General features: G+C 49.7%; 1 protein-coding gene across 1 annotated transcript; it reads right to left on the bottom strand.

Moving 5' to 3' along the window:
- Positions 1–533: 533 nt before the first annotated feature.
- Positions 534–24272, bottom strand: KLHL12 (kelch like family member 12). The gene is given in 13 exon segments (XM_064471816.1): positions 534–2125; positions 2489–2675; positions 5630–5728; positions 6930–7088; positions 8281–8476; positions 9457–9563; positions 11590–11704; positions 13497–13646; positions 16827–17044; positions 17844–17997; positions 23762–23959; positions 24188–24232; positions 24234–24272. Coding segments are annotated over 13 exon segments (1794 nt in total). The 3' UTR covers positions 534–1998.
- Positions 24273–24677: the final 405 nt, after the last annotated feature.

The following is a 24677-nucleotide window of genomic DNA, read 5'->3' as shown; positions in this document are numbered from 1 at the left end:
TGTCAGGAGAGGCTATCCTAGATCTGGAGCGACGGGTCAGGTGCTGACTAGGGGACCAGGCGGCAGGGAGCGCATTCAGAGCCGTCGACGGCTGCTGGGGCACGGCGCTGCGCTTTGCCTTGAAATCAACAGAAGGTTTTGGAGAGGTATTTTGTAGCCGCAGCACTGACAGACGAATGAACACTGGGCTCCATTCATCCCACATTTCCATGGTGGACAAAGGAGCTGTTATTTTTTTTGCAACCACAGGCTCTATTATAACAGTATTATCACAGTCTTTTCCTCATCTCTGCTGCCACGCTCTTCTCAAGCAGAGCTTGCACCGAGTTCACCCCCAGTTAGCAAGTCCTCCAGGCCTGACAGGTTTCCGTGCTGTGGAGCTCACCAGATGGAGCAGTTGTTTTTTACTATCAGACCGAAGCTGCGGGGCAGAGGCACAGCTGAAGGTGGCTGCCTGGTCTCACACGGGGTTTGTACGTACCCTCCGCACAGTAGTTAGACAAGTGTCTTGAAGGTATAGAACAGAAGCTAAATTCCCACTGGCTCAGGAAATATTTTATTCTTTATATTTTCATTAAAAAATAAACATAGGAAACAAAACCACAGAACACTTGTGTGATAGAAACAAACGCAGAAGGTCAGAGCATTGGCTGAAAGTGCATAATTAAGTCATGCTACCACGTCCCTGATCCCACCCTGCCCAAGCAAGGAGCCAGCAGTAAGCTCAACGAGCAGCACTACACGGAGCCCAGGCACTGCAGGGGCTAAGCTGACGGCGGCGGAGAGCCCGTGCTCCCAGAAACACAGCAAGGCAGGAGACATGCTGAGGAGAGAGCGCTCTAGTGAGCCAGTGGTGAAGCTCTCGCTCAGGGTTCGTGGGGCAAGCGAAGGATAGCTAGTGTAAGAGAATGTGGAGTTCAGAGGCAGGGGAACGAACAGCTGAGAACAAAGGGCAAACTGGAATCCTGGATGTCATTCCAAAACAGCCCTGGAAGCAGAAAAATCCTAGAGAAAAGGAAATCAACACAATGAACTCGACCGAAAGGCTGACGTGGGTGCGCTGGACAGCGGTCTGTCCAGGGACGAACCCCAGTCACTCACCAGCAAGATCTACTTGGATGGCAGCAATTGTGGCCCTACTTTCGGGGCCTCAGCCTCTGCAAGGTGACCCCCCCACAGGGGTGGGAGCAAAGGCACTGCCGCACCACAGCAAGGCTCCTGCTGCCAGAAAAGGCAGTGCTTTGCAGCTGGGTCTGTCAGCTTTTCAAGGGAAATATGATGTGATGAACCTTGCTGAGCCCCCTGAGCAGAGCACAAATGCTGCAGCCCTGCTTCTGCACCAGGCAAAGAGCTTTTTCCCCTGCAGCCTCAGGCTTTTGGGTCTCAGTAGTTGACAGCTTTAATCTGCAACTCCTTTTGTGTGCAGACCTGTGAGGAACCTGCCGACGCAGCTACAGGGCAGGACCCCTTACACATGCTCACTCAATTTGGCTCTGCACTGATGTGCGCTTGAGGAGCACGTTTAAACATTCAGTATATACAAGATGATTTGAAGCTGGAACATAAGAGCAGCTGGATTCACCCTCACACATCCACGTGGCTGAGAGCAACCAGAGGACCCGTGTGGTCCTGCAGTGGCCGAAGAGACCACCCAGTTGTATGTACATGTCCTTGGAAGCGTTCACCAGGCTGGGCTGGCGCCAAGGCTGGGGCATCTCTGCTCTGCCAATAGACTTAGCCACAGGAAGGGCAGAGAACGCGGCTTCTCTTGACCTACTTCACCACCTTTCTCCAGCTTCACACAGAGCCCCCGATTTCAAATGACCGCTGAGATAACACATTTATGCACATGCTCCAGTCAAAAGCAGCACAGAAAGCTGCTGTTCTCGTGCCTATTTCCACAGCATCCACACCTCTCAGGAACAGTCACTGCAAATCACTCGGGACTCTTCCTCCAGCTGACACTTTTTAGGATCTTCTTTGTAAGCTCCTTCCAGATCACTTCTCCCGGAGGACGCAGACTCCGGCGTCACAGCGCTGCATCCCCAGGGAGGTTACCACTTCCCAGTTGTCAATGATGGGATCATAACACTCAATGCTGCTCAGCAGTGAGTTGCCATCATATCTGCAAGGACAGAAAGTTACAGGTGAGGGATGCTGCTGAAGGCTGAGGCTGAGGCGTTCAGAGCCCTTCCTGGGAGGCCGGACAGCTGCGTACAGCAGGGACGGCCAGAAATAAAACCGCCGCACTGGGCTCCCTGGTGCTGTCTGTGGCTGCTCTCCCGCCTGTCTTGGCCCTGGGCCATCATGCTGCCTATTTAGGTTCGGCACGGTGACTCTGCGGGCTGTCTCCTCTCATAAAGCTTGAAATGTAAATGCGAGGAGAGGCCACCTGCCACAGGGCAGCGGGCTGCGTCACCTAAACTCACTCGTTCCAGCAAACAGACACGCAGGGCATCTCCCTCTCCAGCCCAGGGCAGCTGCTTACCCCGCGATTGCATACAGCCTTCCCCGCAGCACGGTGGCCCCCACATAGCAGCGGGGGGTTGTCATGCTTGTTACAGTTGTCCAGGAATCAGTGCGAATATTATAGGCTTCCACGGAGGAGAGATGTGCAGTCCCATCAAACCCACCGACGACATAAATATGGTCATTCAGCAGAGCCACTCCAGCCCCTGGAGAGAGAGAAGGCGGCACAGTTACACCCATGAGCGACACCGTCAGCACCGTGCCCGGGGCTCGCCGTTACAAGGCTGAACTAGGTCAGTTCCTCCCTCTTCAGAGGACATTTTCTCATGCTTCTATCTCCCACAGAAGAGCTGCCATAACCCAGTGTCTTCTGCTGTTGTTGTTTCCAGTACGATACATGAAAACTTGTAACTCTGCCAGGTGCTGCTCAGTCTCTGGCGTAAGGGGGACTGAGCAACGCTGCAGCCAGGGCAGCAGTAGGAACGTGAGATGTTCACCTTGGCTGAAAGATGCCGCAACCCCCTGAACAGTCCAGCACAAGGCTTGCTCTGCTGGCGGGTGGCTGGCTGGGACTCTGTCACCAGAGACAGGTTCCTCTGGTGTTTCTTGCTCCCTGGTGTCACCCAGCCCCTGGGTGTTACAAGCAGAATATTGCTGCTCCACGTGAAGCTGGAGGAGGGATTTCTTTGACATTGCTCCTCTGGGAGGCAGGGAAATGAAAACCGGTGTCCACTGCACAGTCGCAGAGGCGTCAGTGGCCGAGGCACCTGTCTGAACAGCTGTTCTCGCCTGCCCCAGTAAAAGCAATCAATAATACAGTTGGCCCAACGGGGAATTTGTGACAATAGCAGAAAATAAACCTCTGCCAGCTTCTGTTCGTCATCTGCAGCCGCCTTCGGGTAAAGCGCCACAGAACACAGTAAGATAACAATGCACTTAGCGGCCTTAGGTGCTCTCGCCAACAGCCGCTGCTGTTTCGAGCTGCATCTCGAGAGCAGCTCGAGACCCTGTCAGGCTGTCACCATCAACACGGTGCACTGATGAATATCGCAAAGGAAACAAGCCAGCTGCCCTGCAGCTTTTGGGCGCTGATCTGTTTCATCTACAAACAGGGTATGAGAGACTTTCTGTTCTACTAAATGCAACCTCACTTTCACTGTCTGTCCGTGCTGAGAGCACCAAACCAGCTGGGAACGGCCAGGCTGCCCCAGTGGCCCCTCTGATAGCTTCTGTGGGGAAGGCTTTGGCTGGAAGAGAGACCAGACCAGAGCCTAATCAGGGAGGCTGGGTTTAGCATCCGACATGGCCACGGTTTCTAAGGGGTGGCCTACCTCCAGCATCTGTCCTAAGATATGGAGAGAAACAAGGAGGAGACAATCTCCGTGAATAAAGGCCAGATTACTTTTAGTCCCGGACTGCCTTGGAATTCAAAGACCTGCAAGGAGACAGCTCTAGAAAGAGTATCAAAGCCTTAGGGCAAAAGAAGTCCTACAGGGTGCACCAGGATGGATGGGCTGGACTGATACCAGGACGCAGGTGGCAAGTGCAGCTGGTGTCTAAGCTACTAGTAGTTCAGGGTGTTAGTACCACAGAGCGGCAGCACAAAAACCTGGGCCAAAGAATGTCCTTGGGCACACCCCCATTTCAGACCTCGGTGCTCCAGGTCACAGCACTGAGGAAGGAACCTGGCTGAGCCAGTGCCAGGGCCAAGAGCCTCACAATCTTCCCGCTCGCTTGTGGCACTGAGGAGCTTGCTCTGTGGGCCAAGACACAGCTACCAAAAGCCTCTGAGCCTTGCGGGAAGCTAGCATGGACCTTGGAAACACTTCTTATCACAGACTTTCCCCTTGAACTCTCTGCTTTTGGTCTTGCCAGAAGCCATCTTCTGTGGTGCACACAACAGACCCCTCGGGGAAAGCCGTCTCATCCTTAAGCTTTCTAGGGATCCATGGAGAGGTCTCACATGCTGCCTCTGATGTAGGAAAACACAGATTTTATCATGTGTTTGTACATGGGGTCTTCCTGGATGTGGAAAGCAACCAACTTCTAAATGAAATCCATCCTTGGCATATGGGAAATACTTTCCAACCCACACTTAACAGGAATAGGCCTGTCACAGGAGTAAATATTTAAAGCTTGGGGTTTTGGTGAATGCCACTGCAGGCACAAGAAAGCTTAAATGTTTTTAGAACAGAGACCAGTTTTAATTGAGTAACCAGCCCTTGTCCCTAAACAAGAACACTGCAGCAGAGAACAGAGAGAAACAAAGCTGCCTAGGCTAACTGTAAAGGATATTTATTGAGAGAACTAGAGAAAAGGGTTTTGAAAGAGGGCCAGTAAGCACGGCAAAACCACAAAGCTGTGGAGACACTGAGCATCCTGCCCATCCACACACAGCTGAGCAGAGCCACGGCTGCTCACTAGCACGGCCATGAAGGTCTGGAGCAGGTGGCCCGAGGCACAGTGCAATAGCAGAGGGCCAACACTCGAGCACGCAGGAGCTGCGCAAGCCCCAGAGGAGCTTCTTCGAGAAATGAAGGAGAGCTGAGACAGAAAGTTACTCCAAAAGTAGGATTTAAACTGTATTTTTCTCGTAGCTACAGCTGTCAAACTTAAAGCTCAGACAGGGCGCCAAACAGGGAAGACAAACTAAGAGTTGGTGGGGGATAACTGATGTGTGAGTGCACCATGTTTCACGTCACTAGCGTAAGACTGTTGCAGCGTGACTCTGCTCTGGCAGCGCTGCTCTCTGCGTTAGTGCTGCCCCAGGAGCTGAGGCCCAGCATTTCACAAAGCGGCGTGCAGGTGAAGGAGCAGCCTGCCAGAGCTCTGCAGCTTGTTCCTGGCTAGGTTTTCTCCAAGCCGTGCACTGTTCCTAGTTATGGAAGTCACACAAGACTTCCTCTCCTTCCCTGTAACCTATAATCCCAGACACACATTCCTCTATACATGTTAGCATGGGATGGAGACATGAGGCATGTGAAAATTAATCTTTTCTTGGGGGGAGTTAGGTCAGCATGTCCTAAAATCATCCCTTCTCAAAGCCAAACCACCCACTGGGGTCAGCCAACATCCTCCAGGGCAGCCGGACGAGCCAGCAGTGGCTGCTTCCTCAGTGCAGCACAAAACATTTTGACCTCAAGGCACCGTGGGCTCTTACCTGAGCGCTTAGTGGCCATTGGGGTGACATTTGTCCAGTGTCCAGTGTGGGGATCATACCTCTCTACAGAATTCAGTATGTTCAGCCCGTCATAGCCACCTGAAACAAAATACAGGAGCGAACCATGGGTCTGGCTTCTGGAAAACGTTTTCTGTGTAAAGAGCAATAACATGCCTGGTTCATCCTTAGTGCAGTGCTGCACTGCAATCAGCACAACGTGCAGAGCTGGCAGAACAAAGAGGATCTCTGCAGCTTGCAATGCCGGACTGGAGCCAGCTTGGAGCAAGCTCTGCCCCTGCGCTGCACAGGGTCGTGCTGGGAGAGAGCATCACCTCTCCAAACCAGTACAACCAGGTTAGCACCGCACTGCCCAGAGCTGCCCCTGAGCATGCTGATGCCAATCCTGATGCCGTCCTGCTAAAGCGCATGTACAGCTCCCAGACCTGGTGCTGGCTCAGGGTCTGTGTGCTGCAGCTGTCAGCTGATGCCCTGAGGCTACCCAGTGTAGGCTGGGATGTCTCAAAGAGCTGTTTCACAAGAGGATACCAAGAAATCTCATTGTGCAGCTTCAGCAAAGGAGCAGTGTGCTGGCATCTGCCTCCGGGGACAGCGTGAGGAAGAGGAATCTGGGAGAGGGAAGTGAAACCCATAAACCAGTGTCCGATATCTGTGACTTCCCAGGAACAGGACTGTTAACAAATGTGGGTACAGCGCTGGGCCTGCCTCTTCTGGGGCCCAGAAGGCCTATCTACAGAACAAGCTTACTGAAGTCTCAGGGGTGATTTGCCCTCTAGCGCTCTCACTATTCACAGCAGGCGTGGGTGTCTGAAAATGAAATGAGTGCTACAGAAAGGAGCTGGAACACATACAGCTCGGCATACATTTCTGGAGCACTGCAGCCAACATTGCTTTGTGTAGAGCAGATGCGCCCTCCGTCCTGTGGCATCTCTAGGGCATCTTAGCCACTTCCTAGTCCCTGCAAACCTCAGCTGGCACTGCTAGCTTCCCCTGGTGCTTCCCCTGCGCTTCATCCATCCCTCAAATGTAGGCTGACAGTGTCCAGTTTGCTTCTGACAGCATTTACTGTAGTTATATGTCAGCTCCAGCCTAAGCCATTGTGACAGGTGAGAACAGGCTGCGTTCGCTGACAGAGCTGTGCGGCGCCCAGTGCAGTGACGTTAAATCTTCTCTTCTAACCTGGACATGACATAACCGGTGCTCCCCACAGACAGCATCTGCACTGTTATTTCTGCAAAAAGGACGTATTTGCACAATGCCTAGAGGTCCTAAGGGTACCTACCGAGGCAGTAGATCACTCCATTAGCTACAACAAGCCCTGCTCCTTCCCGTGCTGTCTGCATGTCTCCCAGCATACTCCACTGATCAATGTTCGGGTCGTATCGTTCCATACTGGTGTGACGTCGGCTTCCATCAAACCCACCGGAAACATAGATCATGTCTGCAACATTAGACAGAGGTTGGACTCAGCAAGTCAAGCATCAAGCACGCACGCGGAGCAAGAAGCCGCTCAGAAGAAGCAAGCCTACAACATGGACTGCAAAATACAGGAACAACTACAGATCTCGGCACATTCAAAGCTAAGACAAGCCCAGCCTCCTCACCCTAGCTCACTGCATTAGCCTGCTCACAGACCCAACAAAATAAACAAACGTGAAACTCACCTGGCTCTTCAATGTGCTTTTTGCTGACGGACTGAAGAGAACACACACACCCCAGTTATTTTTTTCATGCTGCAGAACCTACTGAAACACTGCCATGCCCAAACCCTGCCAATCACTAGCGTCCGGTCAGCACCTCCCCAAATGCGTACAAGGTAGTAAACGCACAGGTAGCAAAAGGAAAGAAGATCCAAAAGACAAGCCTGGATCGTCAAGATCAGCCCCTTATGCTGGATAACTTAATTCACGGAACACTTTCACAAATCAGCCATCGTCAAGGCAGCTGCATTTTTAGGAGAATTTTCATTAGAATATATTACTAACAATCTAAATTAATTAATTATTAAGAAGATATTCCAATATACACATTAAAGCACAGAATATTCATTAGAGTAACTGCTATTTTAATGGCTAGAAAACTTCCTCTCATTTCCAAACCAGCTCTTCCCTGGCCTGTTTATAACCATTTGCTCCTATTCAATTCTCACATTGCCCATTTCCTTCTCATGCCAAGGTACACTCATAGAGAACAATCATATTCCCTCTTGGCCTTTGCTTTGCCAGCATAAGCAAGCTCAAGCGCTCTGGTTTGCTCACTAGTTTTCTTCTTCCAAGTCTGTCCCAAGAAGCCTCCCCTGCACAAGCTCCAGTGCCGGTCGGTTATTGCCGCACTTGCTGTCCCGCGCTCATGCAACACTGCCACCACCCCGAGAGCTTCCCGCTCCATAACCCCCCACAGAGCTCCTTTCCCTCAACGCACAGGCACACGCCGTAAGAATGACGCAGAGGCAGAGCTCCTCTCAGGATATGTGGGCAAATTTTCCATTCCTACATCCAAATGACGAGAAGCCACAATTTCAGACTCACCTCCTCCCTCGGAGCCATCCCACTCCGCACATGCCAGCTCAGGGCATTTCAGGACGAGAACTGAACAGGCTGAACCGCCCTGCCAGGACGGTGACCAGGACATACCTCCAAGGGTCGTGGCTCCCGCCAGGCCTCGCCGTACGTTCATCGGAGCCACGGAGTACCAGATGCCATCCTCATCTGATGTATAATCCAAGCACTCCACCGAGCTGAGACGAGACCGACCGTCATAGCCGCCGATCACATAGATCCGATCATGCAGGGACACCGTAGCAACGTAGCGCCTCTTACGGGTGATGCTCTAAAACAGTCAAAAGAATAAAAAGGTCTAGAGGAGGAAATAACACCAATGCACGGAGACCAACCACTGTTCTTCCATCCTCTTTCGCTGCTCTTTTGGAAAAAAGCCCACTACCACAGAGAGAAACAGCACTCTGGGTTTAAAGGGTACGGCCCTGTCTGAAATACTTGACTGCATCTGCCTTCCTCTGCCTGGACTCTCTCTCTCTCTGCCACGCTCTCTTCTCATGGCCAGGCCTCTTTGCACTAAAGTATTTTGCATTAAATGTCATTTATCTTACGCCGCTGCTGACTCTTTGATGCATCTCGGGGGTTTGTGTCCTCCCACTGGCTCCCTGCAGAGACTGCTACTGGGAAAACGTGGAGACTCAGAATAGTTGATGAAAATACCTGAAGCTTTTAGCTTCCAAAAAAGAACAGGATTTTGGGACACCAGGTGATACAGGATCTTCTGTGACTAGCGATATTAAAGAAGGGACAGTTCTCCACCATTTCACACAGATAAAGGTGATTTTAAATTTGGGTAGAAACAGCCCTCGGTGCGGGAATTCTCTCATCCTTACTATCTCCCGTTATGCTCAGAAACAATGAAACCAGAGAGATCACGCAGCCTGCCTGAAAGCAGGACTGACTTCACTGTTCCTACTGACATTTCAGTTACCATCACTAACCTTAAAGCTCAACACCCCTTCAATATGAAACATGATAGCTCTCACTCCCACAACAAAGATGTGGGTCTCTGTAGGCTCATCTGATCAGAAATTTGACAACCACCTCTTACACAAAGCTTACTTAGCAAATCTGCAAACGTGGTTTCAGCATTTGCTGTGTAAACCCCAGCAACTCTGAAGAGTTTATGGCAGGAATTCTAAGCAGAACACAAAGGATAGCCCAAAGAGGAATGTTATAAAGCTGATGCTACAGGATCAGTGTCTGATCACAGCCTGTTCAACCCAGTGGTGGTCAAAAATGGTCCCTTACTGGCAAGAAACTCCACTCCTGAGTCTTCGGGTCATATTTCTCCACAACATCAATGGGTGACTGCTGGCTACCAAAGCCGCCGATCACAAGCAGGACTTCATTAGCTCCTAGAGCAAAGAGAGAGAGCAAAGCCAAGTCAATCTCTTCACAACCAAAAGGTCACCTCAAGGGAATCACCTGGAGAACCTCTGAGCCTTCCTTGGTGCAACAAGTCACCTCTAAATCCCTGCTTTTATCACTACGAAGCTGGCACCTGACCTGGGTACGGCCACCTGGACTCCCTCTAGCCTCAGCAGGGAGGAAGAGAGAGACGCTCTTCCAGGGTGCGTGGCAGTAAGACTAACTCAGGTGTTCGGAGCTGTCTGCTGGAGGGCTGTTCCTCCTCATGTCAGAGGGACTCTGAGAAGACAAGTTGGCTCAAAAGTATCTTTTTTTTCAGTTTGGTTTTTTTTTTCAAACCTCTTACCACCCCATAAAAGCTGAAGGAGGACGGCTGCTTCCCTGCAGCCTCCTCACAAAACAGGGCCTTCTCCCCTCGTTTGCAAACAACATCCAGACCAGATGGCACCTTTGTTCACCATTTCACTGAGAAACAAGTCAAGCTGACTGAAGCCTGGAAAATTAATTAAATATTTTCAGAGGAATTGTCTCAAGTCTTATGTATTTTATTTCAAAGTTGCCTTTCCCCTACTTTCTTTTCTCCAAGACTGTCCCTGAGTCACAAAAGAGCGCTGACAACTTGGGAAGCCTCCTGGACAGCATGACAGCTGAAAGTGCAATTGTTTCAGTTTACCCCACAGAAAGTTAATACACAACTTGATCACAGTTTGTAGGTGACACGTGACAAGAGCATTGCTGACAGCTGATGGTATTGAATCAATTAAAAAAGGTAGGGCTGAATCCAGAAGATGAACCCTAGCAATAAGGTGCAGAGTTTTTGCTTGTAGAACTAAACAATAAAACAGTTTTGTGATGTCTCCTTTACCAGGTGGAGCTTTTTAACTAAGAACAAAACGAAACGTTGTTCTGAAATGACAGCTTGAGCTGAACTGCGTGTCACCGAAACTGGCATAGGATATTCCCAGAAAAACAGGAGACATGCTGTGGCCTGGACTATGCTGGACGTCAGCAACATTGTCTTCAGGCCAAAAGAATCTAATCAATGTCTCTCTGACAAACCTAATTTGCCCTCCTTTAGTGGATAAACTGCTTTCTGTCCCGTAAAACAGTGTTAATAACAGGAAATGGCCATGAGGGTTTTGCAGGGTGCCTCCCCACCACGCGCGCAGCAGCGCTGGAGAACACGCAGGGAGGTTTGCCTGCGGGAAGGGCGGTCCCTGCTGGCACCGATGGCAGTGCCTGCGAGTGCGCCCGCGATAAGGGCATGGCAGAGACAGGCCAGAGAGTCCGAAGATAAAAGAAGTGCCCTCAGGTGGGGAATGGCCACAGTCATGAAGAAGTCAGTGAAATACTCTTCCTTCTTCTGCAGGTCATTCCTGCTGTTCATGTGCTGTCAAGTACTTACAGTCCTAAGCCAAGCATTTTCCCAACAACTCAGTGACTGTGCTTGGTAGGAGTTACTGAAATACAGGAAGAAATCATCATTTATTTGCCTTAACAGGACTAGGGGGGAAAAAAAACCCCAAAAGTACCTCTGAAAGGAAAGAGGGACCTCTCCATCTCCCTCCTTGTGCCTCCCCCTCTGAGATTCCCTGCTGAAAACTAATCTTCACTGTAACACAGCTGTCTCTCACCTCACAGCTTTTTGTTTCTGACACTGCTATCTACCTTTTTAGACAGGAACAAACCCTTCCCACACCTCTTGGACAGCTGCATGCTGAGACAAACATATCTGGAGGCACCAACAACACAGAAAACTGGTTTTATGGTTACAACAGAGGTCCAGGATTAAAGGTAACCATCTAGTCCCTACCTTGCCACTAAGCAATTGTGCTCTGAAAAAAAACAAACCTCTGTCCTTTGCTCCAGTCCCCTTTCCGTGCCACTGGGGACTGTGGATTGACAAGTTACTGCTGTGAAGCGCTTCAGTGGAATTACCCGGCACTAGACATGGTGTACAATATAATACCTTCCAATGCCCCAGACCTCGGTGTCCTTTCCCTTGCTGCTCACCTAGACGTGCTCTTGTCCTGGGTCCTTGCATCTGACTCCGGAGCTCGGGCCGAAGATGAAATTTCTTAGCTTCATCTACAAGGTCTCTGCACTGCAGACTGCAGCGTATAAAAGGCTGAGGAAAAACATGAGTCACTGGTACATGCGATGTATTTTAAGATCCCTCATAAGAACTGTCCTAAAGCCAACTCTCATCAGTTCAGACAGCACTGAAACGACTCGCGTGCAGGCTGTGGCTAGTGGTGTCATGGTGCAAATATTGCACGCAAGGAAATGCAAAGACAGCTTAAGGCTGGGCTGCAGCTGAAAAGACGGCTCAGTTCTCACACAACGTCTGGCACTGCAGGTTCCGTAATGAAAACAGCTATATTGGACAGCTAAGGAAAAGCTACTTCTGCTACATTTAGGCCAGCAGAGGTATGTCCGAGAAGGGAGACTGGCAGTGAAACTCGTATTCAGTTTGGCTGGGTTTGCCCCACATAATCAACTCTCAGCATGTACCTGCCATCAGAGAAGAAACAAGGAGCACAGCACGACAAAGCAGTTCTGCTGCGTCTGTTAGCCTGATCCCTGTGCACATGGGACACGGAGCTATGAAAAGCCTAAAGAAGCAGTAAGGTCTTCTTTAAAAGAAGGGGGGACACTGCAGCCCAAGGACAGTCTCACCTCCTCCCTGCATAACCCTCCCTGGCTGAGGGCCTGGGCCAACCTCCCCTGAATGCTCGGCGTTCAGTTCCCTCCAGGTGTTTGGTGCTATATGCTGCTGCAATAAGTTAAGATTTAGTTTTACAAGTTCTTGGTGCTTGTGCAAGAAGGCCAGGCTGTTCAGAGCAGATGATGCCACGCAGGGCCAACACTCCATGCTGTCCCAAGATGATGATATCCCACCAGTGTTTGTCACCTCCAGTCTGGAGAGGCCATCCTGTGCAGTAAGAAAGCTGAGGCCCTGTATACACACTGCCTTAGGCTGGTTTTGGAACAGATCTAATTGTTTTGGTACCAGTCCCTCTCACGTTACCTTCAACTTCAGTTTAAAGTGGACCACAGCAATCTCGGTACACACATTTTAGCTCTGGGGCAACTTAACCGCCTGTTAGCTGCCCTTATTTAAGAACATCCATAAAAGGAGACAGCTATACCACATTAGAGATGAATGTTGCTAAATCAGCCATTTCTTTATGTAGAGAAGTCTGTCATTCAACATTCAGCATCCATCAGCTGACAAGGGCTAGTAACCACTGATCACCTCACACCGACAGCAAACCAGAATTCTGGTTTGAACTTCTCTGTGCCTTCCTGTCAAACCTTGCGTGGCGTCAGCTTCTCTTCCTGTTTGGAATTAAACTTCCATTGCAGAAGCTTAATTATCTCTCATCATCATCCCCATTTCGGTTTGCCTCTGCAACACCCCAGCTGCACAAAGCAGCAGTATTAGACATGGCTCTGACTTGTGTGCGGGCCCTGGACCTACTCAGCTGCTGTCCTTCTCATTCAAAGGTACCTGCTTGCCATCTGCACCTGAAACTATTTCTGAGGAGCCATTTCCTGCCTAGGATTGCACGCCAGCAGCCTCCAGCCTAGAGAAGGAGACCTGCGAGCGCTTGCGAATGAAAGGCAGCGAGCACTTGTTAGATATATCAGGAGACAACTGACTAATTGCTCTGGATGGGACGCCCTCCCAGCTGAAAAGTAGCAACTGCTGGCACAGCAAGCTACTTCTGAGCGAAACAGCGGGCACTCCAGCTGAACAGGGACAACTCCGCAGCGCCAGCATCAAAAAAGCATCAGCAGAGAAAGCAGCTTAACACGTTTTGTCAGGACAGCAGAGGCCTAACCAGGGAACACGGCAACTGCACACAGATACCGGCTCCCAGGCGTTCTGTGTCCGCGGCCCCGGCTGCCGATACCTCGGTGTCAATGACGTCTGTGATGTAGCGGGGGGTCAGGAGCGGCATGCGCACGTACTGCAGCAGCTCTGGCAGCGATGCTTCCCGTTCTTTTTTCGAGTGCTTCACCCAGTTTATAACTGCCTCAAAAACCGGCTCTTCAGAGTCCACCTGGAAAGAGGAGACACCCACTGATCAGGATAACGTTTCAGCAACTGCTGTGGAACAGACAGCTTCCAGGCTGTTGACAGTGCTTCACAGCTAGCAAGAGAGCAGGACATTTCGAGCAAGTTTGTTATGGAAATTCCCATGGGCTGTTATTTACAAGCACTATGAAATTCCTTCATTTTCTTTTCCTTAAAACTGCATTTGTTTTCTCCCTCACAGCTGAGATCAACAACCGGCAGTACGAGTGCCAGAAAAGTAAGCTTTACGGTACACAGCAGGGCCAGAAGCTGGGAGCCACCGCTTTCGAGAGAGCCCAGTGACAGGCTGTAACTCGAAGGCAGCTCCCCTGACTTCGCAGCGGAGCGGGAGTCACGGTCCTGCAAAATGCAGAGCACCATCATAAAGAAGAGCAGCATCATGTTTTCTTTTTACAGAGCAGTGTCTCACTTACCCGCCCCGCAGCCCCGTGCCCACGCACTGCCCCTTTAACACCCAAGCCATACTAGGTACATTGAAGGGTTTATTTTATTTCAATCCACATTTAAGAAGCTATAAACAACTGGATTTCAGAGTGGAGAACCCCAGGATGTGAATGCTACCGTTCTGACCAGTTTATTCCTCTCTCCATTTAGGACCAGCATGTGCTGCTGCTTACACCACTTCCAGAGCTTACTCTGACTAAACCATCTAGATTTGATACTTTTAGAGAACCTCAGGTGCTTTGGTCATCTATGATTACCAAAAGCGAAAGAATTGTAAAAATCTCTATAATGTATTATTTAGGCTTGGTTTTCTTTTTGCACACCTTCAGATCATCCGACGTAAAAGCAAATTAGACATGAATTTATTATCATGAGGTCTGTTAACTGTTATGAAATATGAAGATAAAAGGAGATACTGTAATCAGAGGATCGAGCCTTCCCACCAAGATACGACTGGTACACTTTGAAGTTCAGTCTGAAGCTGTCTGTTGCAGAATGTTCCGAAGCAGGGAGCCACAGAGGTTAATTACGTAAGGCAATTCTTCCAAGCCATTGATTTATCTTTGTTACAGTGTAATTTGAAATGGCCTCTTTCTATTTGAGTTACAGGGAAAGGACAATTAGAACTCACAAAAGGAGAGCAGACTACTTTAGTGTTTCCCATTTTGCCCACCTCCTCCTCAAATGCAATAGACCCACATCATTTTATCCCCTCCCAAACAGGCTGTCCTCTGACATATTTCACAGTTTTGTTGTTTGTGAAATCACTTCTGTTTTCTGACAAACGATGGGTAAAACTAAACACAGCACCACAGGGAGGACCTGCCGTTACACTTCTTGAACAGCAGGAGATTTTCCGAGGGCGGTTGCTCGGAACCCTCTGATACAGCACACCACCTCTGCACTGGCACAGCAACAGCTAGATCTGCTTCATTCACCTTTTTAAGGTACCACAGCGAACGCACACCTTACTGGGTGTCTGCAAGGCCTGAATCAGTCCTTCCAATCCACAATGAATTTTACTTTGCCTGTGTGGATCATCTGATTGGTTTGGCTGGGTCGTTCTCAAGTTCCTCATTATTTCCTCTTCCCTGTCCAGAAGTGTTATGTCAGTACTCGCCACAGCCCCCAAACCCTCACAGCATTAAGGCTGCAGCTTGTTAAACACCAAACACCCTCAGCCTTTCTCCACTGCAGATCTCAGCCCGTGCCAGGGTCTTTCCCTGCTATCTTGCATGCTCTTTGTCAAGCAGGCTTATTCACCAGAGGACGTCAGCTTGGCCTTCCGCCACTTTCAGAGCAGACTTTCAAGGCATACATCAAGACATCAAGAATTCTCCTCCTGCTACCCCTGTCTTGGCTTTTCAGGAATTGCACTAGAGATCACTTTGGTTTGCTTCTAAGAGTTCAGGTTACTGTGAACTCTGAGTAGTGATTGCTTCAATCACTTCTTTTAGAACAGAAGCAAACAGCAAGTCTCGACAAAGTCCATCTCAATAAAAAAAACCCAAGTCCCCTCCCCATTATTAATGAATGTTCAAATTATTTCAATTCTCAAGATCATATATATTCATAGAAAATTTGGAAAAAAGTATTTGACAGGTTGCAGCCAAATAGTAAATCCTCCAGAAACCAACCTTAAGGGAACAAAATCTGCACATAACTCGCTGAAGAGTCAGGCTACCCTGCACCGTCGTGCATTCTGCTGCTTGTAAAAGCAAAGGACACCCAAATGCCTGGGATGACACACGCATTCCTTGAGCTGCTGAGTAGCATGCAAAGGTCTACAAATAGAAGTTAAAGTCTTGGGGGTATTTCTAAAATGTAGGCATTGAGACAACTTGTCTTTCTAACCTCTGAAAGCTCCTCCAGGGAAAGGCCTGCTGTGATTTAACCCAGCAGGCAGCGAAACACCACACAGCTGGCCGCTCTCTCCCTGCCCGACAGTGGGATGGGGGGAGAATTGGGAAAAAACCCGTAAAATTTGTGGGTTGAGATAAAGACACTTGAATAGGACAGAAAAGGTAGGGATGATGATGATAATATTAATACTAGTAGTAGCAGTAATAAAAAACAAAAAGCGAGTGATGCACAATGCCGTTGCTCACCACCTGCCGACCGACGCCCAGCCAGCTCCAGAGCAGCAGTCGCGGTCCCCGGCCAGCTCCCCCCACTTAACGTACGGTACGGAATATGCCTTTGGCCAGCCGGGGTCAGCTGTCCCGGCTGTGCCGCCTCCCAGCCGCTTGCTGGCAGGGCCTGAGAAGCTGAAAAGTCCTTGACTAGGGTAAGCACTACTTAGCAGCAACTAAAACTTCAGTGTGTTATCAACCTTATTCTCATCCTAAATCCAAACCACAGCACTGCACCAGCTACTAGGAGGAAAACGAACTCTATCCCAGCTGAAACCAGGACAGGAGGGGACAAGGGAAAGGGAACAAGAACTCTGCAGAGGTAACTAACTGTGGTTGCCTTACTTGCAAGAAACACTTGTGTGACAACAAATTCTTACACAGAAGCTACATGTTACTGATCAATTTTAGATTGCATGGCTAAAAAATTAGAAGAAGCTTCTTGGAAATTAAATTTCAAATTCAGGAACTGTGTGAGAAGCCCACCCTAGGAATATGGACTAATATCTGACTGCTTTCAATGTTTTACTTTAATGCTTTGCACAGTAATGATACTTTTCAGGTTTTACCTGAATTTCATCACACTTGATGAGCTTTTCAACCTCTTCTTGATTTAAGAGGATAAACTCTTCATGCTGAACCACCTCTGGAAAATGTTTCTGGCTGAAGACCTCTGCAGCTTGCATTAGATCCACACAATTGTGTGTCTCAGCAAAATCCCGAATGCCCAAACAATTTGAAGGATCCAGCTGGCTTTCTAGAAACTCACAGCAAGCTTGTTTCACACCTACGGAAAATCGGAGGGGTGAATGAGCACTGCATGCTTACTATCAATCCACTGCTTTGGAAAGGGCTTCAGAAAAGAAAGTTCTAAACAATTATGAAAACCCAACTCAAATAACAGGTTTAAAAATACTACAGAAACACACATGCAAATATTTCTTTGGAGGGACATGAAAACACTAAGCAGCAGACCACGTGTTTGGGCTGTTTTGATCCCTGGCTATTCTATTCAAATGCAAAAATTAAATAAATCTGGTACTAGGAAAAGACTCAAATGTGAGTTACACTCAGCTTCACGGATTATAAATGAAAAATGTATATGCTAGTGGATACGGATACCAGATTTCTAGGTTTTCTGCAATGCCTTTTTGAGAGTTGCCTGGGATTTGGGACAATTGCCTGGGATAGCTCCGTAGGTGCACCTGCAATGACATCAGCCAGTTTGTTATGACCCAGACATACTATGATAGCAGGTCAAATGACATCAAGTATTCACTTATTATTACAAGTTGGCTGAGCTGGAACATTTATGTGCTACACAGCCCACAATTCCTCCTGGGAATTCTCACGCAGATATCCAGTAGCCCAAAGCATGGAACAATAACCTGGTTTATCATCGTTTTTTTGCACCCAAGGCAGTTTCTCTACCAATGAGATCCCAGCGCACAAGACAACAGAACTTTGACAGAAGTACTTATAGATATCACGCCTCTCACAATCTGACTTCCATTTACAGAAGGTCAGACAAACCGAATATCTGAACAGCAGCAATTGTGCAATTTGTGCTGATACTTGGCAATTACCTTTCAGCTGAAGCAGACATGCCGCTGGGAGCAATTCTTGGACGTTTTCTACTGTCACATGAACAGTTTCTGTATATACAAAGTCTAGCAGGATTTCCATGGTGGAGGCTGTCAGTCCCTGGATATCTACATAGGGTTTATCTTTCTCTGAGAGCTGTAAATCAGAAGGGAGACAAAGGTTTATTTTTCAGTAATGTGATCAAAAAGCCAACAACACTCAGCGGTTTTGTAGAATATGATCTGTGAGAGAGGTTTCAACAGAGATTTGTGCTTTCCATTCTTGTGCTCAGTGAAAGAATAAGGGGAAGGAGGGAATTTCCCTACGGAATTCACTTACAGGGTGAGTAAAAGAGCCAAAGTTCATTATGGATCGGGCCGACAGTCAAACTGCACTGTAAAATGAGCAAGCTGAGATTAGAGATAGGAGAAATTACATGCCTCATTTGTGCAAGACAACTAAACTCTCTCCTCCATGGAGTAACTCCAAGCCTTCCTACAAGGATCCCAACCTGGGCTGGATGTGTATGACACGCTGCAGTTTACACAGAGTCCCCACCTCACGGCTTCCCTCTAAAACCAAACCAAATAAAAATCTTTCCTGTGTTCAATTCCTGATCCATTCTGCAAGCTTATGGTGAAGGTTCCTAAAAAGAATGACTATAGGCCAGAAAGTTCAGAGTTAAAGGTTAAATGTAGGCTTAGCTTAAACATTTGAAAGTAAAATGATGGTACATACAGTGATAGCACTTACACAATCGTGACTTTGCCCCCTGACCATTTTACCACCTCTAAGATACATAATTTTGGAATAATTACTTTTTCCAAGGAATGCCACCCTCTCAGCACTCAATCTTTGGGAACAGTACATTCTGCGAATCCAAATTTGCACCTCTGTAGGTACAAAACTGAGATTATATTTCACAAAGCACCAGCTTTGTGGTTCAATGCATCATCCATCACGAATCTGCTGGCACAGCATCTGATGATTCATGAACAATGGGCTAGCAGGTGGACTCACTAATCACACCCTGCACATAGCTGCAAGCTTGTCAGCGTGAATGGACCTCAGCAGAAGGATATCTCCATGCACGCTGCAAAACCAACCTTTTTCCCCCATGATTTCTTAAGAAATAGTCTGTATCAGTGCAAGCACGATTCAGATGAAAGCCCATGACTTTTCTGGTCAAGAAAGAGCCTGAAGATGGTTACAGACAGATTGAGCAGAGACCCAGTGAACTGAAGGCATGAACAAAGCATGATCACTTGGCTCAGAATCAGCCACAGTTGGGGAAAAAGGAGGTAACAGAGAAGCAGAGAAAATAAGAGCAGTCAAGGACATTCCCGCAGAGGCATTCGATGACACAGCCGCAGAAGGGAAGAAGCGTCTCAGCTGAGACTGAGCCATTTCTGTGATGCAGAGAGATACACTTCACAGTAGAGAAGAGAAACACAGGAGGTAATGGTGATACTTGAAGCAATCTGAGGGAAGAGGCCTTTCAAGCCCGTTGACACAGTGAACAAACTTTATGGCATTCAGAGTCCGAAAGGAGCAGCAAATTACCTTGTCTGACCCGCTGTATGACAAGCCATGCATTGCATTTAAAAGCCTTTAGTTCCTGACTAGGGCTAGACAAAACGTTCCCGAAACAAGACTGAGCTGTTCGGTACAACAGATATAGGACACGGGTGTCACCAAGGGTCAGAACTGGTCAGACAAGATGTTCCTATGATTCCGACAGGCAAATGGAGTTGTAGACCATACATACTTAGAAGAAAGAGGATAAAAAGTTACAAATATCTACTGAGAGGAGGTTACAAGGGCACCAGACCTCCTGGTAAAGTGTTCCACTGCAGCAGGGAGATGCTGTAGACATCTGCTCTTCACAGGTAGGCCTGGAGCTGGTAAAGAAGCTCCTGTCCCCACAACCAATATTCAATAATCAGCCATGCACATACTCTGTTTGCTGACCAAAACACAAACCATGGGGACAACACTAATACTGCAGAGCCGATCACCTCCCGTGTCTCTTGTACTTCTGCTACACTCCGCTACCTGCTTGTTATTTGGCTCACAGTTTACTCGCGTGCTAAGATTGTTTGGAAGGAAGAAAACATTTCAGAAAACTTCACACAATGTATGTGATGCAGAATAACTTGGGGTGCTAGCATCATGCCTTAAAGAAGGACCTCTGAGTGGAGGCAACTTGGTTCTGAACATCCTGTTAAGACTCCGAGCTGTAGCTGCAGAGTGCAGATGCAGCGCTAGAGAACCGCACACAGTGCTTAGGGCTGTGCTGTTGGGACAGAGAGCGCCCCTCTTTTATCCGTACATCCACACATTTGGACTCAGGAGCAATGCAAAATTATGGTCATATGATGCTAATCAAAACACAGTAAAAGCAGCTTTCCTTTCACAGGTGTTTAGCGGTACGAGACAGATCTCTGCAGCTCTGCTGTTAGAATTTCAGGTTATTTTTTCCTCTTTGTTGTTTAATATCAGACTTCTGCAGGAAAGCAGGAAGAAAAGCAAGAAGGGATTGATACTCCCTGATACAAGCACATTTCTAACACGTCATAAAAAGCATGTAGCAGTACAGATCCAGAAATCAACTGCAGCACCCAGGAAAACACATTCCCATGTTAAGGAGAGTCACTTGGAGACATCAGGAGTTTTACCCCAGGATGCCAAAGTTGCTGAAAGCCTTAAGGCGGGGGTTGCAGGTCATAGCTCTGTTGTGAAACATAATGTGGCTGCCTCCCACTCCTTCCATAAATCATGCATCCCACTCTGCAGGAGAACGGGCCTAAAATTTTGGAACCACTTCCTTGTCCAAGGCCACTTATTGTTTTTGCCTTCACTAATGCAGATACACTGACGTATATTGTAATAAGCCCCTCCAATTTCTCCTCACATATAGTGGAAAAGAAATGCTGGCATCACAGTGCTAATATGTGGCTCACTGCATTCTGGAAGGGGTTCACAGTACAGTGAGGATAACCATGTAAGAACCTGGAAACAGGAGTTGTTTATTTTCAAATCAGAAGAATATTTCTCCATGTTCTAAGGGAAAAAAACCCCTTCAATTTCCAGAACATACCCTCTAAGAGAAGACAGATGAGTTTCTTTCTGAGGTGGAGCCGCTGATCAGCTCTTAAAACATCCCGACTTAGGCTAACTTGTCCAAACAAAGACAGAAATGACAGTGCAAAACTAGGATCCAGGGAAGCATTTGCTAAAACTGCTCTTCAATTTTCACTGCAAGGAAAAACCCTGCAGGTAAAACTGATGGGCATTTCAGTTTTCCCATACTACTCAGCACAGGGCAGTGAAAACTGTTGTCAAAAGCCAGGGGTTCAACAGGTGATCGGGGACTTCATTCTGAAAAATGGGAACAGAAAATGGGAAGAAAGATTGAGAACTTTTTGAAGTAAACGTTACAGTCAGAAGTGAGAGAAGGAAGTAAACTAGAGACACAGGGACTGGCAAACGCAGTTCTCTATGATGGTAATCTCTGATGACAGTCTCAGTGCTACACTGGCCACACACAGTTGCACCATCACGACAGCGGGCATAACCCAGGGATCAGTTCCAAACAAAGCCTTGTGTAGCCCAACTCTGTCAAAAGCCACACATGACAGCTAGCCAAATAGCCCCCAGATTTGCAGGAGGTGGGCGATGAAACGCAAAGGAAGCCCTCGCAGAGACTGTCAGTCCATTATGCAGTCTAGCATTTTGAGTTCCCTCAAGTTACAGCCACGGCCAAAACACTCTGTACCCACAAGTGTTTGGAGAGCAACCAAACGCTGTCCCTTTACACTCACCAACATACTTGTTGTTGACACACATAGGAAGCAGGTCCACTTTGAGGCTTACCAAGCTGTCATTTCCTGGAAAGAACGCTCTCCCACAAACACTCAGTAATTGCGTGTGTCACTTGGCAGGTTTGTCATTTTGGGGTTTCCATAGGAAAAGCAAATTTGGAAGAAATACAAACTAAGCAAAAGAAGTAAAGCCCCTAAAGCAGCAGCAGTTTGGGAGCATGAGAGATGGAGCAATCATGCCCACTGGGCACTGGATGCACTTATTTTTCTAGGAAGAATTACATCTATGAATACAGGTCACTACAATGTTACAGTTAAAAGGAGTAGGAAGAAGGAAGGAGAGACTATCTCAGCCTAGATCCCAAGTATACCAATCCTCAGCCTTTGTTAGCAGCCACAAAGAACATCCTGCAGCACACAGGGCGATCGGATCTCTGTAGGCTGCCTAGATAAAATCCAGGAAGTCAACATCATTGACAGGAACGAGAGGCAAACACAAAGAAGAAGAGGCAGTCTGTTATACTGCTGTGCACCTTGAAGCTATTGGTAAACAGAGAACTTCAGCCTCCAGGGACTGAATTTGCTTTGTGTATTCTTTTAAAATTACATTTCCTTTATGCAGAGAAAGACCATAAACCTGACAAATTTAGAAATTTCATGAAGACATGGACAGAAAATACATTGGTATGTGGTCAGTCCACCTATGTCTTTTTTGGTTGCTTTGCACACCACTATAAAAATTAAGATCAGCCAACACAGCACTGAAACAAGTGGGCACGCAAACAGCTCTGCCAACAGCATTCATTGCTGGATAAAACAAAGAAGAAAATAATTCTCCTCAGCAAGCAGGGAGCTATTTAGGACCTTTGAGCTACTTAGTAATTTTTCTCCCTGCTAATGGGGAAGTTGCTAGGGTAAGGAAAGCATCTACTGTAAGGAAAAGCCACAAAGATTGATTCAAACTTATAAAAGACAAAACCAGGCAAGGCATCTCATATTTAACAATATGAACGAGTGCCAGCTTTAGCTCAAGTATTACCTTTCAGTGATCCAGAACAACAGCATGCAGGTAGTGAAAGGCAATACAGTGAGCACTGTGAGAGAAAAGGTCCTCACAAGTGAGATTTGTGAGGACAGCAACAGGGGCTTATAGTGCCCCCCCCAACCCTAGTGCCAGAGCTTACACCCTCTTCACCACAGCAACAGCACAACCGAGCCCGCACCAGCTGATCAGCCAGTGCAAAACGGAGACCAGAACATGAGCTAAATACCCTCCATTTCAGTTTTAAAGGGCTGCCGTAATTCACCACCTGGTCCAAGATGCACCCCATGGCTCACACAGCTTTTATCTTGGGCTGGCACCCTTGGCAAGAAAGATGCCCAGATGCTTGAAGACCATAAACCACCACTTAAAAAAATCAGTAAATGCATCAGAGCCTTCTCGTTTGCCAGCTCAGCCTGGCAGCTCTCTGGCGCACAGGTTGATCATGCAGGAGACAATGATTCAGGACCACAGTCCCAACTGCAGCCTCCAACTCCTGCCATGCCATGACAGAGGGCTCTGGGACCACCCTGAGGAGACCCAGAATCACCGCGAGGGGATCCTGGGCAACCAGGAGAGGGTCCAGAGGCTCCAGGCACACCGTGAGGGGGTCCTGGGCCACCAGGAGAGGGTCCAGAGGCTCCAGGCACACCGTGAGGGGGTCCTGGGCCACCAGGAGAGGGTCCAGAGGGCTCCAGGCACACCGTGAGGGGGTCCTGGGCCACCAGGAGAGGGTCCAGAGGGCTCCAGGCACACCGTGAGGGGGTCCTGGGCCACCAGGAGAGGGTCCAGAGGGCTCCAGGCACACCGTGAGGGGGTCCTGGGCCACCAGGAGGGGCTCCAGGGAGACCCAGTGCCACCACGGGAGGAATCTAGAGCCATCGTGAGGGCATCCAGGGCCACCACGAGGGGATCCTGGGCCACCACGAGGGGGATCCAGGCCCAGCTGCTGAGCAGCTTGGCAGAGAGCAGCCCGAGCATCGGGCGCCCCTGCCTCCTCCAGCCGCGGAGCGCGCAGGGCCGGCGGCAGCCCGCAGCCTCGGGGCGCACCGACCTCGCTGGTGAACATGGCGCAGAAGTAGTCGCTGCAGGCGGCCAGGACGATGCGGTGGGCCGGGAAGTCCTTGTGCTCCACGCGGAGGGTGACGTCGCAGAGCGTGTTGCTCTTCCGCAGGGCGTTCATGGCGTTGAGGATGGACTTGGCGTGGGAGTTGGTCATGATGTCCTTGGGGGGGGCCATGGCGCCCGGCACCTGCGGGCACAGCCAGCACGGCCACATGTCACGGCCCGCCCGCCGCGCCGCCAGGGGGCGCCCGCCCCGCCCCGCCCCGCCGCGCCGCCCCTCCCTCTCCCCCTCCCTGCCCCGCCCGGGTCGCCCCCGTCCCGCCGGCCACGAGCCGCCCGCAGCCCCGCGGCGCGGCCTGCCCTCCGAAACCGCGCCGCCCTCCCGCCCGGTGCGGGGCGGCCCGGCCGCACTCACCGCTGCGGGGAGAGGTCCCGGCCAGGACGCCTCGCCTCCCCCCCTCCCTTCCCTCTCCCCGCGCGGCGCGCTCTGATGGCGTCATTGCGGCGCGCCGAGGTGCCGCCGCTACCCCGCCCATCGGGCTGCCTCGCGGTTGCCGGGCAACGGGCTCCTGCAGCCGCCCCGGCCCGGCCGGGCCCCGCGTCCTTCCCGCACCGCCCCCCCTGCACTGCCGCCCCCTCCCGCACCACCCCCCGTCTTCCTCCCCGCACCGCCGGCCCCTCCCGCACCGGCCCCCCGCACTGCCGCCCCGTACCGCCCGCCCGCCTTCCTCCCCGCATCGCCCCCCCTGCATTGCCGCCCTCCCCGCAGCGCCGCCCACCCCTCCGCACCACCGCCTCCATCCCCACCCGCCCCGCAGCCCCCGTGCAATGCCGCCCGCCCCGCCCCGCCTCCCCCGCCGGGGCCCGGGGGCTGGGGCTGGGCGATCGGTGCCCGGGACTCTGGG

This window comes from Phalacrocorax carbo, chromosome 23 (genome assembly GCF_963921805.1).
Source record: "Phalacrocorax carbo chromosome 23, bPhaCar2.1, whole genome shotgun sequence".
Lineage (NCBI taxonomy): Eukaryota > Metazoa > Chordata > Aves > Suliformes > Phalacrocoracidae > Phalacrocorax > Phalacrocorax carbo.
This window is presented reverse-complemented; position numbering and strand designations above follow the sequence as displayed.